At 38.1% G+C, this 19,030-nt stretch overlaps 1 protein-coding gene across 1 annotated transcript in view; it reads left to right on the top strand.

Annotated features, from left to right (window-relative positions):
- Positions 1-19,030, top strand: part of SPAG17 (sperm associated antigen 17) — a 218,473-nt gene that overhangs the window by 120,828 nt on the left and 78,615 nt on the right. Inside the window, exons 21-25 of the mRNA XM_067710299.1 lie at positions 5,783-6,019; positions 7,533-7,644; positions 9,773-9,928; positions 11,270-11,383; positions 18,664-18,839. Coding sequence (XP_067566400.1) covers positions 5,783-6,019; positions 7,533-7,644; positions 9,773-9,928; positions 11,270-11,383; positions 18,664-18,839 — 795 coding nt within the window. The remainder of the gene's footprint in view (positions 1-5,782; positions 6,020-7,532; positions 7,645-9,772; positions 9,929-11,269; positions 11,384-18,663; positions 18,840-19,030) is intronic.

Genomic DNA, 19,030 nt, shown 5'->3' with positions numbered 1-19,030 from the left:
TGCTGCACCTCACGGTATGTGGAACTTCCCTGAACAGGGATCGAACCCACGCCTCCTGTAGTGGAAGCATGGGATCTTAACCACCAAACAACCAGGGAAGCACCATGTGTTGGCTCTTTTTTTTAATTTAAGTATAGTTGATGTACAATATTATATAAGTTACACGTGTTCAGTATAGTGATTCACAATTTTATAAAGACAGCAATGGCTATTACAAAGGCAGCACCTAATCAAAAGATTGTGAAGCCTGTGAAGGTTTCTGCACCCCGAGTTGGTGGAAAGCACTAAGTTGGCAGATGAGATTTTCAAATAAAGATATAACTATAACTAAAAAAAAAATCACTACATTTATAGTTGTTACAAAATATTGGCTATATTCCCTGTGTTGTGCAATAGATCCGTGTAGTTTATTTTATACCTAATACTTTGTACCTCTTAATCTCCTTCCCCTATATTGCCCCTCCCCCTCCCTCTCCCCACTGGTAACTACTAATCTGTTCTCTATATCTGTGAGTCTGTTTCTTTTTTTTATATTCACTAGTTTTTTTGTATTTTTTAGATTCTACATGTAAGTGATATCATACAGTATTTGTCTTTCTCTGACTTATTTCACGTAGCATAATACCCTCCAAGTCTATCCATGTTGCTGCAAATGGCAAAATTTAATTCTTTTTACGGCTGAGTAGTATTCTATTGTGTGTGTATATATATATATATATCACATCTACTTTAGCTGTTCATCTGTTGATGGACACTTAAGTTGCTTCCATATCTTGGCTATTGTAAATAATGCTGCTATGAAATTGGGGTGCATGTTGGCTTTTAAAATGAATTAAGGAAGCACAGCAAGGTTACTGTATGCAAGATTAACATAGAAAAAGAAATCACTGGAGTTCCTATTCACCAGCAATAACTGATTAGAAAATGTAACATAAAACCAATATCATTCACAAGAGCAACAAAAACTATAAGGTGGCAAGAAAAATAAATTAATAAAAGATTTTTCTTTATGGAGAAAATTACAACATATTATTGAAGGACAATAAACACCTGAATAAGTGGGAAAATATACCATGGTCTGGATGAGAAGACTCAGTTTAGGATATGAAATATACTCATATACCTTTAAAAGTATATGCTCATACTTTCTTTTGTTTTGTTTGTTTATTTATTTATTTATTTATTTATTTTTGGCTGCGTTGGGTCTTCGTTGCAACCTGCAGGCTTCTCTAGTTGCGGCGAGCAGAGGCTACTCTTCTTTGCGGTGTGCAGGCTTGTTGTTGCAGAGCAGGGCTCTAGGCATGCAGGCTTTAGCAGTTGCGGCACATGGGCTCAGTAGTTGTGGCTCGCTGGCTCTAGAGCACAGGCTTAGTAGTTGTGGCGCACGGGCTTAGTTGCTCCACTGCACGTGGGATCTTCCCAGACCAGGAATCGAACCCGTGTCCCCTGCATTGGTAGGTGGATTCTTAACCACTGCGCCACCAGCAAAGTCCCGTGGGGCTTTTTTTTAATTGGTACGTTTTTCATATCTGTGCCAGGCTGACCTCTTCTAGATCCTGAGTCAGGTCAGCGGGTTTAGGTTTTGTTAGTTACATCGGTTGATTTTGTTTTCTGCTGTGTTCGGTGCACACACTTGACAGCCATCCACTTCTGCTCAGAGGTAAAAGGGTATTCAGCTTTTCTGATATAATCCTGTTGAAGTCCATCAAGACCCATCTTCACTACAAGAGCAATTAAGGCTCCTTCCGTTGGTTTCCCCATTAGAGTGTTGTTTCTAATTACAGCATCATTGCACACACAGCCCGCCTCAACAAGTTTGCTAACAGATGGGTTATAGAATCCATGAACAACATCACCATCAACAATCACTTCCCCAAATGGATTGTAGCCAACTCCAGTAACCTCAGCACACAGGCCATCTGAAGTAAATATGTGGGTAACAGTCATTTCATTCTTCATCAGTGTTCCAGTTTTATCTGAACAAATCATGTTACAGCAGCCCAGAGTTTCAACAATAGGTAGTTTTTTCACAATGGCCCTTTTCTTCACCATTCTCATAACACCAAGGGCTAGAGTCCCTGTGACCACAATGGGAAATAGAAATATATTCCTATCAAAATTTCAGCAGTTTTTTAATGAACCTTAGAAAGCTGATTCTAAAATTAATAAAGAAAAACAAAGGGATAGGAGCTTTCTTTCAGATAGTATTTTACTGACAAATTCTATCTCTTTATTTTTACCTTTCTGTGGCTTGATAATTTAAGTGTGTCTCTTGTAAACAGGAATTATAAACTAGATTTAAAAAAAATTATACTGATGATTTTTCTTTTAGCAGAAGACTTGAATCCATTTATACCTATTCTAATAAACTATATATTAAGATATATAGTTTATTTTCGATTTTCAATCTGTTTTCTATTTTCCTACCTTTTCTGTGATCCTTTTTTCTTGTTTTCTTTTGTATGTTTTTTTCCTTTTTTACTTGCAATCAATTTGATGATAGGGAACACTAATTTTAACTCTAAGTAAAATGTTATCCTCCCTCACCAGAAGAATTCTGTTTTTCATATTTGTAGACTGTATTCTGGGGAAAAATTGTACTCAGTGAGTTGTCAATAAAATATTTGCAGAAATTACTTTTCTTGCTTGTTACATAAATACCTACACAATATCCTTGATATTGTCTTTTGACCCAAAAAGCCTAAGTTATTTACTATCTGGCTCTTAATAGGAAAAGTTTATAATGTATACACTTTATTTCTATTCTTCTAGTGGTTGCTCTAGATTTTCAACTTGTATATATAATTTAATGAAGTCTCAGTAAAATATCTTTCTTCCAGAACAATACAAGGAATTATTAAAATGGCTTACTCTCTCCCAACCTGTGTTTAAGTTTTATCTTGATTTTTTTTGTTCCCACAAATTAGACATTATTATTGTCATTGCTTTATACAGTCAGTGCTATTGAGATTTAGCCCCATGCTTGCCATTTGTTTTGTTGAGCATTTCTTCTCACATCTTCTATTTTGTGAGTATTTCCTTTAGAACTTCCTTTAGTGAGGGTTTGTTGCTATTGAACAGGTCTGAAAAATGGTTTTACTTTACCTTATTTATTAAACATAGTTTTAATTTATAAAATTCTTGGTTGACTTTTTTGTATCCTGTTAGTACTCTCAAGATTTTGTTCCACATTTTTCTACCTGATGCTGTAGTTGTTAATATTGGGTTGGCCAAAATTTTGTTCAGGTTTTTCCATAAGATGTTATGGAACAGACTTTTTGGCCAACCCAATAAATTGATTGTCGATCTAACTTGTCATTCTTTTATAGACAGTTCATCTTTTCTCTCTAGCTGCTTTGAAAACATGCGGTGGTGTGCTGGTAAATGTTTAGCATTAGCTCTCTAGGAAAAAAAATTCTGTATAGATAAATAGATAGTTTATTCTAAATTTTACTGATATATGGTATGTATAGCACACAATTTACAAATAATAAAATAGGTAATACTCTTTATTGTAAATTCCATTTAGCCAGTGGATTCTCACAGAATTGCTTTCATTGATTTTTACTAAGCTCTTACATCTTTAGCCAGCCTATAGTTGCAATTGACAAACAAGGGTAGTGCCACAATGAATGCTGATTGATATTTTCATTTACATAAGCAAGTAAGACAAAAGTGAGCAACAGAGGGATATGTCTCACTTATTCACCAATGATATTAGCAACTTCTTTGCTGAATCAGGTAATAGTTTTTAAATACTCGAAGAATATTTCCTCAATTTTTTTTGTGCTAGTTACAGTGTAACAGCTCAAAACACAGCACACTGCATTATTAACATCTTCTCCATCATTTTTTAAAGTCTATGTAGTCAACGAGTAGTCAATAAATCCCTGATTTGTAGCGTTTGCTGATATCTGTAGTGTAAATACTCCCATCATGGCTGACTTCAAGCTACTGATAAGATGTCACTGTATGTGGAGTTGGAAACAATATGCAGTAGCACACTGTTATAATTCTACCATACAGATACAATTTACATAGATAACCCCAAGAGCATAGATCAGGGGTCCCCAACCCCCAGGCTGCTGACCACTACTGGTCCTCGGCCTGTTAGGAACTGGGCTGCTGTGAGAGCTGTGGGCGGGCGAGGAAGGGAAGCTTCATTTGCTGCTCCCTTTCACTCCCCATCGCTCACATTACTGCCTGAACCATCACTCGCATTACTGCCTGAACCGTCACTCGCATTACCTCCTGAACCACCCCCCACCCAGCCCTGTCCGTGGAAAAATTGTCTTCCACAAAACCGGTCCCTGGTGCCAAAAAGGTTGGGGACCGCTGGCATAAATCATAGTTAAATGTAACAAAGTAGTTAGGAAAGTGGTACGTTTTGAGTGTTTATTGCCTTTGTTTTTAATGGTATTTTATTGTGCATTTGTATCATTTGATTTTAATAATGGATGTGGTTAAAACTGACTCGCAAAATTCCTGAAAGTTTAACAATAAACTCTTCCAAGTCAATATGACCCAGGTCCAGCACATCACTATCGTTTCCTGGGTTTGATTCACTGGTTAGTGTCTTTCATCAGCTCTGGAAATGTCTCATCCATTATCTGTTCAAATACTGCCTTTTCAAAACTCCTATTCCATTTCCAATAGGGCTTTCAAACTCACTGATTTTTGATACCCTCTTGTTTTTACTGATACTTTTGATGCCTCCTTTTCTTTCTTTAAGCATATTAAAATACTTATTTTATATTCTCTGATAATTCCAATATCTGCAGTCTTTGCAAATTAATTTCAGAGTTTGTTTCTTCTTCAGGTTTTTGATTTTGACTTAGTTCCTCAGATTTTGTGATTTTCCTTTGTGAACTCACATTTTGCCCACAATCTTTTCAGAATACTTTTAAGGTGATGTACATTTTGGCCACAAATCTATGTGAGGACAGGCTTGTGGTTAAGTGTTCTCAGGGCCAATTTCCTCCTGCCCTCTCTGCTCCTACTTTAACTCAGGGCCAGGGAAGCTGACTAGCTTTCATGATTTTACTCTATGGGGCAAGATTTTTTCTAGTTCACTCAGTGAAGGTGTCATTTAAAAAAAAATACCCATGCTATTCACAGGTCTCTGATCTCCTGGGTTCTGGCTCTAGTCCCTATAACTCCCAAAACCCAAGTTCTTGGCTTCCAGGGATGGGCAGATAACCCTGGGAAACTGCTGTTTTCAGTGCTTCCTTCCCTCATTGAATTAGTGCTTTCTCATATTTTTTACTTTGCTGCCAACATTGCTATGCATTACAATGCATTGCATTACATTGCTATGCATTACAATGATGATTTGATATTTTAGCCATCATTTCTGAAATATTTTATGCCAGGAATGTTTCTTTGTACATCTTGTCTACCATACTGCTGATTAACCATGTTTAGAACCTAAATTGGGGATTGGATTCTTGTGGAAAAGTATAAGAGCCAGGGAGACCAGCTAAGAGGCTGATGCAGTAGTTCAGGTTAAAGATTAAAAGACCTGAAGTAAAGAAAATTTCAACAGAGGGTGAGAGAAAAAGCTGAAGTGAAGAGAGATCTCTGCAGAGGATTGGCAGGGTTTAGCATACAGAAGTTGGGTGAGAGAAAGAGAATCAAGGATGACACCACAATTTCTAGCTCAGTATTTTGATCCATCAGAGATACAGCTTATAAAAATCATGTTAAATATTCTCCAGAGTGAACCTGAATAGGATCAGATTTGTTTCAAAATCCTATTAATTTTTTAAAAATGTGTTTACAGGCATGGAAAGAACAAGATAGGTTAGCTGAAGAGGAACGCTTAAAGGAAGAAAGAAAAGCAGAAAAGAAGAGTAAGGACTCTGGTAAAAAGAAAGGCAAGGAAAAACTAGAGAAAGAAGATAGTAGGAATTTCAAGAGAGAAAATTTTTTAAAGGAGAAATTGGAAGAAGAGCAAATAAAGATCCTGGAAATAACAGAGGAGCCCCTCCAGGAACCAGAACCTGAGATCGTTTACTCGGTAAAATCAATTTTCTAAAAAGCTCCTTTGGGTCATTCCTAATTGTTTGGGGAAGAACACAGCTTCTGTGGAAACATAAGGTTTTCAGTCTTCACTGCCACCACAGAGGCCTTGGGGTTTCTTCTAGTATAGAAGATCTCAGACCTGCAGTCCATCCTGTGATACCTAGGACCTTCTTTGCAGCTGATCATCAAGACAGGAACACCCTTAGGCCAGTTTTTCTTGAGTGCCATGAAGCTAGGTTTCTAGGGGTGGTAAAGATGGAAATTTGACACAAAAGCATTCACTTAGGAGTATGTAAATAAGCAACTGTGATAGGTCAGCACTGTATCAAACCAAAGTTGGGTCCACTTGCCTGCACACAGTAACGCCAGTCTACTGACACCGGGTTGTGGTGAAGGAAAGTGCAACGTTTATCGCAGGGCACCAAGCAAGGAGTCCTGGGCAGCTAGTGCTCAAAGCAACCAACTTCCCAATGGGTTTCAGGAAAGCATTTTTAAAGGCCAGGTGAGGGAGGGAAGTCGCAGGGTATGTGACCATCTCCTGAAGACTTCTCTGATTGGTTGATGGTGAGGTAACAGGGCAGTGTCACAGGGGTTAACATTATCAATCCTTAGGCACCAGTAGGTCTGGGGGCTATGGTGCTCATGGTCATCAAGTACAATAGTTCATTTCTTCCATTTGGTGCTGGTTTTAGTATCTGTAAGGCAACTCAGGAAATGTGCCTCAAATACTATTATCTAGGTACTTCAGAGGAGCTAAAGCAGAGGATATGGGGGAGGAGTCTGTCCCAGGAAGGCCCATAGAGTCCTGCTCAGTTACAATAGTGGACAAAGAGGTTGGCTTTTTCTGTCTCAGATGATGGGACTTGCTGAGTACATTGGGTTATCTCTCTGTATGCACCCACGTTACTTGCCTGTATGCTTTTGTGAAACCTTCCCTTTGCCAATCTCTCCCTCAAGCTGTTTTATGAGAAAAACCTAATCAGAAAAAAAAAAAAGATGGGAAAAAAAGTAACAGCCCTTGTCCTTTCTAGTTACTACTCTGAGCCAGTTGTTCTCAAGCTTTAGCCTGCATCAGTATCACTTGGAGCTCTATTAGCGACACTTAGTAAAAAAAAAAAAAAAGTCTTTAACACTTGACCTTCTAAAATGTAAAGTACCAATACTCCTCAGTATATTAGCTCTCTTTAAACAGGAAATTAACAGCCAATGAAGGAGAAATTAATAACTTTTCGCACTGCCTTGGCAATAGTCCAGTGATTTGAATTGCACTGGGTTATGAGGATGCTCCAGTGAACAGAGTTTAAAATCATGTACCTTCTTTAATTCTACCTGTCATTATAACACTACAGGAGGTGCCAAAGATAAGATGGACACTGGCCTCTGAGTCTACAAAGTGACAAATCATTTAGCAGAAATTAGGCTTATGGCAGCTTTAACTGGCTCACATGGATGACCTAATTTTTGTCAATTGCCATTCCACACTCAAAGCATGATGTTTTCTTTTCTAGTTTCATGGATACAACATGGGAGAAGTACCAGTCCAAATCTCAGGAACAAATTATTATCTGTATCCTTCCGATGGAGGGCAGATTGAAGTAGAAAAGACAACATTTGAAAAAGGTACATTTTGAAAGCAGCTGGTTAATGGTTTGGAAGATATTAACCCATTTCAGATAATCCTGGGGACTTGTACTCCTGAGTATGATACGTGAGAGTAGTAATGTGCCCCCAGTGATTCATTTATGCACAACCTTCCCCACTTTCAGACTTCACACTCTTCTGTTGTAATAGCCTCTGCAAGGCACAGGCCAGCCGTGAGGTTACCTGGGCACACTAAGACAAACATTCCAGTTGTTAAAATATGAAAATATTTCCATAGGATTGGAAAATAGTATAATAGTAACTGCAGTAAGCAAATCGTTACTTAATAATGTTAATTACAACACATAGTGTTATCTCAGAAACTAAGCACATACTGTGAATTTAGAGCAAATTCCTGATTTGGTTTCTGGAGCACAGAGTTTGGGGGCCTGCTGCCAATATCCAGTTATTTTTGCTATAAAGAAATTGCCTCTGGATTCAGAAGTCATTAAGTAGGAGGGAGGTCTTGGAGATGAGCTGAGGAGGACCTAGTCTGGAAAAAGGAAATGTTTCATTCTCCCCAAGGGAAGAGCAGATCTGGGCTCTAGGGAACTTACTGGGGACATCTTGTAGAGCTTCTCTTTTCACTTTGCTTTAAAGATTTCTTAGGATGGGTTTGAGGACCTGGGTTTTATTTGACAGCTTATTGTCTAGTAGGGAGCTGTGGTCTCTGAGAGCTGGGAAAAGTCAGTGGGGAGGGAGTGTAAGCAAGATCCTGTTTAATGTCCACAAGATTAGGCAACCCAACAAGGGACACCAGGGCTCCTCCCATCCACACTCTGCCTGCGACACCAGCCCGCCCCTTCTCACTCCCTACCCTTCCTCCAGCCCTCTCTTAATTTTCCTTCCTTCCTTCCTCCCTTTCTCCCTTCCTCCCTTCTTCACTTCCTCCCTCCCTTCCTTCCTTCCTATCATCAAATTACCATCAATTTAATGAGGAAATCATTACAAGAGTGAGAACGCTATTCCCTATGTGGAATCATGGCTCAAGCATCATTAGATAGTAACTGCCACATCAAACAAAAGATCCTACCAATGATTTTTAAACTAAAAAGGCCTACAAATTATTCAAATTATTTAAAGAATGGTTTGTGGTACAACTTATATCAAATGCCAGACTGTTTTATTATATAAAGTTTGTTTATTTAAAACATGAAAGGGGGGACTTCCCTGGCGTTCCAGTGGTGAGGACTCCGGCTTCCACTGCAGGGGGCGGGCTTTGATCCCTGGTCGGGAACTGAGATCCCGCAGGCCACTTGGTGCAGCCAAAAAAAATAAATAAAAATAAAGACATTTAAAACATGAAAGGGATTTTTATTAATAGATAGGTGTGCATATTTATTTATATTACAATATTTTTTAGTGTTTAATATTTTGAATATCAACCCTGGGTGTAGGGTACAAATAGTAGTAACTAAAAATGGAACTCAGAATCACAGAACTGAGAAAAGCACTGGACTCAAGTTTTAAAATGCTATGTTCCATTTTCAGTAACCGTTCTTTACTCTTATCAATATTTGCATATGCATGTAATATATATGTTTCAGATGGTTCATAGTAAGTACATTTTTATCTTAATTCTATCAACTTTGAGATATGATCATTCAATGAAAGTTGAAAAGGAAAGGCTGGGTTAAAAAAAAAAAGAAAAAAGCTGGAAGAGGAGACAAAGAATGAGTCAGAACACTAGCAGAAAATGTTTTGTTTGGGAAATTCTTATATGTTCCTACTAACAATAATAACTACTGTAACTAACATTTATGCAATTCTTTATCAATTACAAAATCCTTTCACGTTAACCATCATGTGTGATTGATCATAAAGTTGAGTATAGGTATACCTTAGCCAATTTACTCTCCCTTCTGTAATTGGATTTTAGGTATGAGCAGAAAGTCTGCAAACATCTCCCTGATCCACCTGCTGTTCCTTCCTGGAATTCCACCAACACTTTTTTCTTTTAGGTATCTTTTTATAAAAGTAGTGACATCCCTAGGTATTTCTAGTCCCTGACTTAAATGCTATGCTGCATAATATTTAGAGGTCTTATCACAGAGCTTAATTGGGGCATCACAATCAGCCCATTTTCTATCCCATGATTCTTCTCCAGGCCCAACTTTTATCAAAGTGAAAGTGAAAAAGGACAAGCACAATTTTTTAATTCATTTAAGAGACCCTAAGAAAATTTTGAAAAAGGAGAAAAAAGAGGATTATCCTTCAGAAGATGAGGAAGGAGAAGGAGAAGGAGAGCAACATTTTGAAAAAGGTAAGCAGCTGCATCTTTGTGGCAGTGGGTATCAGTACTTCCACCATAGGTCAAACCTATCCACCTAACAGAAACACATGCATCCCTGGCAGGTAGCATGTGTAATTTTTACAGATGATAACTGAAGTATTTTGCCTTCTTGTTTATATACACTTTCCCTAATGTAAAGGGGATATACATCATATACATAGCCCATCTATAGTGGGCTGCTTACTTGGTTTTGCCTCTTCTGGGAACCCAGCTCTTGATTCCAGCTGACATGCAGAGTCTACCTCGCCTGGCTACCTTTTTGTAGCAACATTGAGTTTGCAATGTCCTTTCTGTTCTGAATTTTGTTTAATGCACTGTACCAAGTGCAATCTCTAGGACTCAGGTCCTTATTAATTGATTCCTACTGAAGGTTTGGCTTCTCTGCGATACTGACTGTGAATGATAGGGTTTCTATCTATGATCTATCACTTGGATCTCCATGTAGTATCAATTTTCTTAAACTGCAAGAACAAGAAAAAAATCCTAAATTTGGCCATGAGCATCTCGACCTGCTTGTAGATGAGAGTTCCAAGTGGATGTCCATTGATCATACACCATGAAACTTCTTGATAACACCATTTAACATGTCCCGGCAACACCAGCTGGAAAAATTAATTGCTTCTTGCCCAGTGTAGGTTATACCTGCAAATGGAGATGAGTTAATTAATAAAATGCTTTTGGACTCAAGTTAGTAATAAGTAATAAGATCAATGACTAAATCTAGCTAATAAATTTAGTTATAGTCACAGTGTTTTATAAATTCAAGGTAAGAATACAATGTTTGACAAGTTTGAATGTACCCAAGAACTTAAAAACAGAAATTTAAAAATTACTCTTCTTTGTTTTATCTGATATAAAAATATATGGTTTAGTATAAAAATTAGGAAATATAGGAATACTTTAAAAAGATGACAGTTGCTCATAATTCTACCATCCCAGCAGTAACCACTATTCACAGTGTATGTCTTTCACTTTATCATGATGAGCAGTTTCCTATTCATTAAATATTTTAAAAAATCATATTATAATAACTGTATGGTACATAATCTATAAAAATATCAAACCACTATGCTGTGTACCTGAAACTAATGTAAGTCAATTATACTTTGATTAAAAAATATATATCTAAAGATTTAAAAAAAAAGACTTTTTAATGATTTCATAATAATTCATTGGTATATGTACATATCATAATTTACTTAATCATATCCATGCTTTTACATATTTGGGTGATTTCTACTTCACACTGAGTTTTGCTTACATTTCTTTTTGATAAAACAAAAATGTTCTTGATTTGATTTTATCTTTTAGAAGAATCAAATGCAGAGAATAAAGCTGTCAGCAAGTTTGGATCTTTTTCTGCCACCTTGGAAAATGGAATCTGCCTCTCAATAAGTTACTATGGATCGAGTGGAATGGCGCCAGGTGAATTAAACACAACAGAAAGGATAAGTGTCCCGTGACCAAGGGCAGCTGCCCATCCTCCATCAGCTTACTTGTTGATAAACATGTTCTGATTTAATGCCCCTCATTTCCTGAGCAGTGGGAATATATGTGTGTGTACATACATATGTGTGTGTACATATGTATGTATATATATAATCTTGCATACGTAGAAAATAACAATAGTTTGACATTTTAAACAGCACTTTTCATACATATAATCTCACATATAACCACATGTACATACATATAAGTTATCTTTGTTAACTAACCCATGAAAATAAGTCTGTTAGTTGGTACCAAAAAAAAACATGATTTGCCAAAGAATCCTCTTGGTTTTCTACAGAATAATATTTCTATGAATCCTGTGTTTATGGAACTCCTCAATGTGCTTCAGAACATTAATCTTAAAGGAGCCATTCATTGGACATCTTGAAGGATTTATTTACCCTACTCTTAATAAACAAATTCTCCAACTGGAAGCTATTTCCTCACAAACCACACAATGACCTGTCACTTTACCAAGAACCAGTTAGGAAATCTTGTGGGTTCTCATGCATTTTACAGGGATCTAACCACAAGAGATTAAAAAAAAAAAAGCTTTATAAAATCAAAAGGTAATCCCTATGTTGTGTGACCTTAAACTACATGTGAATTGTGGTGATCCAATTATCTGCCGTACTATGTAGTTTCATTTCTCTAGAGACAATATTCCCATGGATCATTAATCCATGTTTCTTACCTTGTGCCAAGTATTGTAGTACTTTAGTGGGTTAGAGAGCCCATTAAATTTGTTAGTATTTTTGCTTTATTTGGGGGTTTGACTTTTAATTTTGTAGTTGATTCATTTTTAATCCAACACTTGGAAAAGTCATTTGTTGCCTAACAGATTATGTATTAAAATCCACAATCACACACAGTCACTAACAAACCATACTCCAACTGAACAAGGTTATCATTATTTTACATTAAGATATTTACACTCTATATCAACTATGTTGCTGCTATTTTCTAAGTGATTTACTTATTCTTGATCTAATCCTTAAATTAATATGTAATCTTTCCATTTAATACAGATGTTCCTAATTTCAGTTTATAGGTACTGCGTTTGAAAATGTTTATAGTGTAGATAATAAGTAATGTTTTACTTCCTGTATATTAGAAAAGTTGAAGGCATGAGTCTTTGTAAAAAATATATTATAAATTCCTTAAGGATGCATATAATACTAATATTTAAGAACGTTTATCTGCTAGTGGCTAAACAAATTTCCAATCCACTTCCCCCCCCTCTTAATTCAATATATACAGCTCTCTAGAGCTTATTGATCTTGCTTAACTGAAACTTATGCCCGTTGATTATGATATTACTTTATGCTTCCAATTTCCTTCTCTCCGCGCCCCTGACAACCACCATTCTACTCTTTGATTCTATGAATTCAACTATTTTAGATACCTCACATAAGTGGAATCATGCAGTGTTTGTCTTTCTATGACTGGCTTATTTCACTTAGCATAATGTGCTCAAGGATCATCCACATTGTTACACATTACAGAATTTCTTTCTTAAGACTGAACAACATTCCACTGAATGTATACAGCACATTTTATTTATCCAGTTATCTGTCAGTGGACATTTAGGTTATCTCCAGCTCTTGGCTACCCTAGTCTTTTTTGTGCCTTTCAGTTCCTTGATGAACTGTGCTCTGTCTTATCTCTGACCAATTGCCCATGTTGTGCCCCTTGCTCAGAATTCTTTCTCTTGCTACGTACATCACCACTTTCAACAATGAACTTCCTCCTATACTTCAGGACTCAGATTACAGGTTACTTGCTCTGAGGAATGCTTCACCCATGTGAACTGGGTCTTTGGAGTTGAGTGGAAATTGCTTAGGCAAAGAATCAAAGGAAGGGAATTCTATACCAGGAATAGCATGTGCAAAAGCTCAGTAGTGTAAAAGCATGACACGTTTGTGGAAAAGCAAACTGCGCAGTACAGTCAGTCCTCTGTATCCCATATCCGTGGGTTCTGAATTCACAGATTCGACCAACCTTGAATTGAAAATATTATTTTTAAAAAAATTCCAGAAAGTTGCAAAAAGCAAAACTTTGCCCCCAAATTTGCCCCATGCCGATCACTATGCTGAAGCCACGTGAATGAAGTGATGTGTAGGCACACCCTACTGTGGCCACCTACCACGTCACAGACCTGCACTCTCTCCAGTGCTCATTGTCTGAGCATTGCTGGTCTGTTGTTCCGTTCGTTTGCTACTTGTATTGTGTGTTCATGCTTGGTTTCTGTGAAAAATGGCTCCCAAAAAGCAGTTAAGTGGTCAAAACAATTCCTCAAATGCCAAGAGAGAGCAGAAAGTGCTGTCTCTCGACAAGAAAATACAGATCTTTGATCTTCTGAAAAGTGGCGTGTGGCTTGCCAAAGTGGGATGGAAGGTCACTAAGAACAAATGGAACATTCTCACAGTAAAGCAGAAAGAAGCCGAAGTTCATGGAAGGGTTAGCGCTGCCCCTACAATGGCAGAAATGGTCTCGCAGGTTCATGACAAAGTGCTTACAAAGTGCTTGTATTTTGTATGTGGCTAGGGGACATGTTACAGAAGTATGTCCCTTTGGATGGCAAAATTACGCGTGAAAGAGCACTTAGCCTCTGTGTGCACTGTTGTGAGGGGTGAGGAGAGTGAGAGGAAGGAGTTTAAGGGCACTAATAGATGGCTGGTTAGCTGGTAAAATGCTACACCCTCAAGAACTTAAAGATCACAGGAGAATCGACATCGGCCAGTGCCAAAGCAACATCAGTGTTCCCAGAAGAACTCAAGAAGAGAAAGGCTACCTTCTAGAGCAAGTCTTCAATTGTGATAAAACAGGCTGATGCCCAGTCGTACCTACATCCATCAGAATGCCAAGCAGATCCTGGGGTTCAAGGACTGGAAAGCTTACCTTACTCTCGGGCTATGTGGCAATGCAGCAGGTCACATGATCAAGCCTAGTCTATGAGCAAACAACTCCTGGGCCCAAAAGAACAAAAACAAAAATTGTCTATGCTGTTCTGGCAGCACAACAGGAAAGCTTGGGTGACAGCCGTCTTGTTCTTGGAATGGTTCCACCAGTGCTTCATTCCTAAAATGAAGAAATACCTCAAAGAGAAAGAGCTACCATTCAAGGTGCTCCTCATAATTGACAATGCTCCCAACAAACTCAATTTCTCTGCCTCATTGACAAGGAGGTGGAAGTGATGTTCCTGCCTCCTAACACTGTATCACTGCTGCAGCCACTCAATCAAGGCATCATCGAGGACATTAAGGCAACTTATACCTGCCTCACCTTCAGGAAGATTCATGCTGCCCTTGGTGCTAACCCTGATTGCAACATTGTGGATTTAGGGACTTCCCTCGTGGTGCAGTGGTTAAGAAACCGCCTGCCAATGCAGGGGACACGGGTTCCATCCCTGGTCCAGGAAGATCCCATATGCTGCAGAGCAGCTAAGCCCGTGCACCACAACTACTGAGCCCGTGTGCTGCAACTACTGAAGCCCACGCTCCTAGAGCCCGCACTTGGCAACAAGAGAAGCCACTGCAATGAGAAGCCCGTGCACCGCAATGAAGAGTAGCTCCTGCTCACCACAACTAGAGGAAGCCCACGCACAGCAACAAAGACCCAATGCAGCCAAAAGTAAGTAAAAAAATAAATAAATTTATTTAAAAAATAGTGGATTTATGGAAGAGCGTCACAATTATGGTTGGAACTGTGCTTACTGCAGAGGCTGTAGGTGCCCTAAAGCCTAAGACAGTCAATGCATGTTGGAAGCCATTATGGTGTGAGGTAGTCGATGATCTCAGGGGCTTCCCCACTATTGATGTAGAATCAGGAATATCTTGAATGCTGCAAGGGAAGTTGGGTGGGGGGGAGGCTTCTTTGACATGATCTAGGGTGACATCAAGGAACACATAGAAGAGTATAGAGGAATCCTTACCAACAAGGAGCTCAAAGATCTGCCGAAGTCATCTACAGATGATTTTTTCTACAGAGAAAATTTAGAGGAAGCAGAGCGATCAACTTGGACACGTGAAAATATTGCAGTGCTTTTTCAGTAGGTGCAAGTGTTAAAGGATATGATCCTCAAGTACAATCCTTTGATGGACTGAAGCCTCTGTGGTATCCAAGGTATAGCAGTATGCCAACAATCATTGCAAGACTTGTTTGATGATGCAAAGAAAAGGAAGAAACAGCTTCCTATAACAGTGTTTCTAACTAAAGCATCTGCAGTTGTGAAGCCTAGAACTTCAATGCTTTAAGATCCTCAGCCCTCAACCTCCAGATATCCTGACATTAGTATTATTGAGCCTCCTCCAAAGTGACAGTGTCTGCAATTGGAACCCAATTCTCCTGACTAGATAATCCTTCTGACATCCTGTCAGAAGACTTAACTCAGCCTGATGTCTCATCACTTACCTAGAGTGCCACACATCTCATCGCCTTGCCACATCGGTACCATAGACACGATATAGCAATCATCATCATCATCATCATCATCATCATCATCATCATCATCATCATCATCATCATGCAAGGGTAATCAAGACAGGAGAACTAGGGTTTTGGTGATTGTTAACACTATGTGTGTGTGTGTGAGAGAGAGAGAGAATTAATATTTTTTCTATGATTATATTTTCTATATGTATTTTAAATAGTCTATGTTTTATTCCATGTATTTCTCTTTTGGGTCATTAAACAAAAGCCATCTGTAAGTGTTGAAAGAAAGATAATGTTATGTTGTTGCTGATGTGTACCATGTAGTTAAGCACATGATGGTTGCATGATTCCATCTGTACTGAACATGTACAGACTAATTTTTTGTCATTATTTCCTAAATGATGCAGTATAATAACTATTTTATAGCATTTACATTGTATTAAGTATTATAAGTAATCTAGAAATGATTTAAAGTATATGGGAGAATGTCCATAGGTTATATGCAAATAAATACTACACTATTTTATATAAGGGACTTGAGCATCCACAGATATTGGTATCCATGGGGTTTTCTGAGACCAACCCCCTGTGTATACTGAAGGACAGCTGTATAAAGTACAGCTTGTATGGAAGTGTTTTGTGGCAAATGCCTTTCTTCTGGGTTCCCCTGTCACTCTGTACTTTTCCTATCACGGGCTTAACACATGACATTGAATACCTGAGGTTCTCTTCATCTGAACTTCTCATTACGTTACAAGTTCCTGATGTCTCATTCATCACTGGTTACCCAATGCATGGTACACAGTAGTAGGTACTCAGTAAATATTTACTGATTGAGTAAATGGATGGGGATGAGAGGGAGGAGTTTCCAGCTGCCTCTAACTAGATGCCATTCGCTATTTATATTCTGTACTTGCTATGAGTCAGGAATCTTGCTGGCACTGAGTCACTAAGATGAATAAAACCATGTTACAGCTACTCAAAGAATTCATTGTCTAATGGGAACAGAAACCATAAATAGTGAAATAACTGCATAAGTGCTAGAAATTATATATAAACCAAGTACTGGGGACAGCCAGAAAATACTTGAGAGAGAAAGCATAGCATCTGAGATGAGACTTTATAGGTGAGTAGGAACTATCCTGACAAAGCAGCAAGGAAAGGGAATTCTAGACAGTAAGAACCATTTGTATAAATACACAGTTGGGTAAAAGCATGACATCTTTACAGAAAAATGAGAGGTTGAGTGTGACTGGAGTGGAGGAGGGTGAGCATTGTGTATCCTACAAGATTTGTGAGCGCCAGAGTTTTTTAAGTATGAAAAGGGAAGTGACATGAAAAGATTTCATTTTAGGAACGTAATCATAGTGATAGTTTGGAAAGTACACTGAGGTGGTGGTATTAGGAAACTGCTACAAAAAATCAAGCAAGTGAATAAGAATATGAACTAAGGTGGTAGGAATAGATAGGAGAGGCATGATTTGAGAGAAATTTCTGAGGGCTCCGTGACTGGTTGGATGTATAGGGTGAGTCCAAAAGAGAAAATGCATACAATCTCAATGTCTAACTTGAGAAACAAAGTGCATGATTGGTCATGGCATTGACTGAGGTTGAGAACATAGGAGGGAGGGTTATCTGCTTGGAAGAGGAGAGACTTACTGATTTTGAAATGTCTCCAGTACCACAAGCAGGGGTAGACGTCTAAGAGCAGTTGGAAATACAGATCTGAAGCTGAGAAGAAAGCTTGTGCCCGGAGATGTAAATTTTGCAGTCATTCAAATGTAGATGACAGCTGGAGCCCCAGTAGTGAACAAGATACTCAGATCTAATAGAGATAATAAAGGCTCTCAGCCCTCACTGTGTATCACAATTACATGTGATTGTGTTTCACAACTATAAATGCCTGGGCCTCGTCCCCAGAGAGTCAAGGTGGGGGCCTGAGCATTTCGTTTAATTCCATGAAAAATGATTATGTGCAGCCAGAGTTGATAACATCTGTTGTGTAATGAGAAGGGGGAAAAAAACTGGGACCTACCAACATTTAACAAAGAGGAAGCGTTAGTAAAGGAGACTGCGAAAAAAATAACCAGAGGTAAGAGGAGATCCAGGTGGGAGTGTTACCCTGGAACCCAGAAGAGGATATAACCTAAGACGTAAGGGGATGCTTGGAAGTTTCCAACATAGTTCCTCCATGGATTGGCTCTCCTTTTAGAATTCTAACAATCCATTAAACCCAGAATAAAATCAGTCTTCAATAAGAAAACTTCTTTTATCATCTCAGCCAGAAATAATCATTTCTTTTCTAAATTTCCTTGTTTGTATCCCTTATGTTTCTATTTAATATGTCCTTGTATTGAAGCTATTTGAGTACAGATCTTATTTAGACTATTTTGACTTCATAAGGTCCTTTATTTTTATTTTTCATTATTATCCACTGCTCCACACGTTTTACATATGAGCCTCAATAAATATTTCTCAAAAAAATGAAGAGATGGTTACTGCCCTATCATTAGGAGTTTACAATCTAGATAGGGAGGCAAGAGTGTGTGAAATCATGACTCAATCAAATGTATCAAAGTATTAAGTGCCTCAAATTTCTAAGCTACAGTTTTGATTTCCAAATCAACTACATTACCCCTGAAACCTATCCATCTGATCAATCCTACTCAGCAAGGTAAAAATTGCCAAGTGGTATAAGTGTTTGAGATGTAAATTTTATTTAACAAACATATCAAATATAAATGTCTAATTTACTTGTTTTCTCCTCTTTCTCTTTATAGAGGATAAGGATCCTAACTTGGAAGCAATGTTGAATATCCCATCAGCACATACTCCAACAGTAATTCCTGTTATAGTGAGTATTCCTCAAAGCAAAGGAAAAGGGAAAACAAAAAGCAAAGAAAAATCCAAAGAATCTCTTAAAGAAGAGGAGCTCCCAAAGGAAGAAGAGAAAAAGGTAAGTGGACCTTGCCATGTATTCCCAAACTCTGCTTCTGCCTCAATGTTAACTTTTTTTAAATCATGAGTTATGTCAATAGTGTTATTACAGTGCATATATTTTACTGTGCAGATTCAGTAACACTCCTTGTACTTTCAGTTTTGAATGGACAAGAAGAGGTCTGCGCACAGGAGTTGAATTCCCACACC

The sequence above is a fragment of the Pseudorca crassidens genome, chromosome 2, assembly GCF_039906515.1.
Source record: "Pseudorca crassidens isolate mPseCra1 chromosome 2, mPseCra1.hap1, whole genome shotgun sequence".
In the NCBI taxonomy this organism is placed as follows: Eukaryota; Metazoa; Chordata; class Mammalia; order Artiodactyla; family Delphinidae; genus Pseudorca; species Pseudorca crassidens.
Note: the sequence above shows the minus strand (reverse complement) of the source record. Positions and strands in the feature narration are given on the sequence as shown.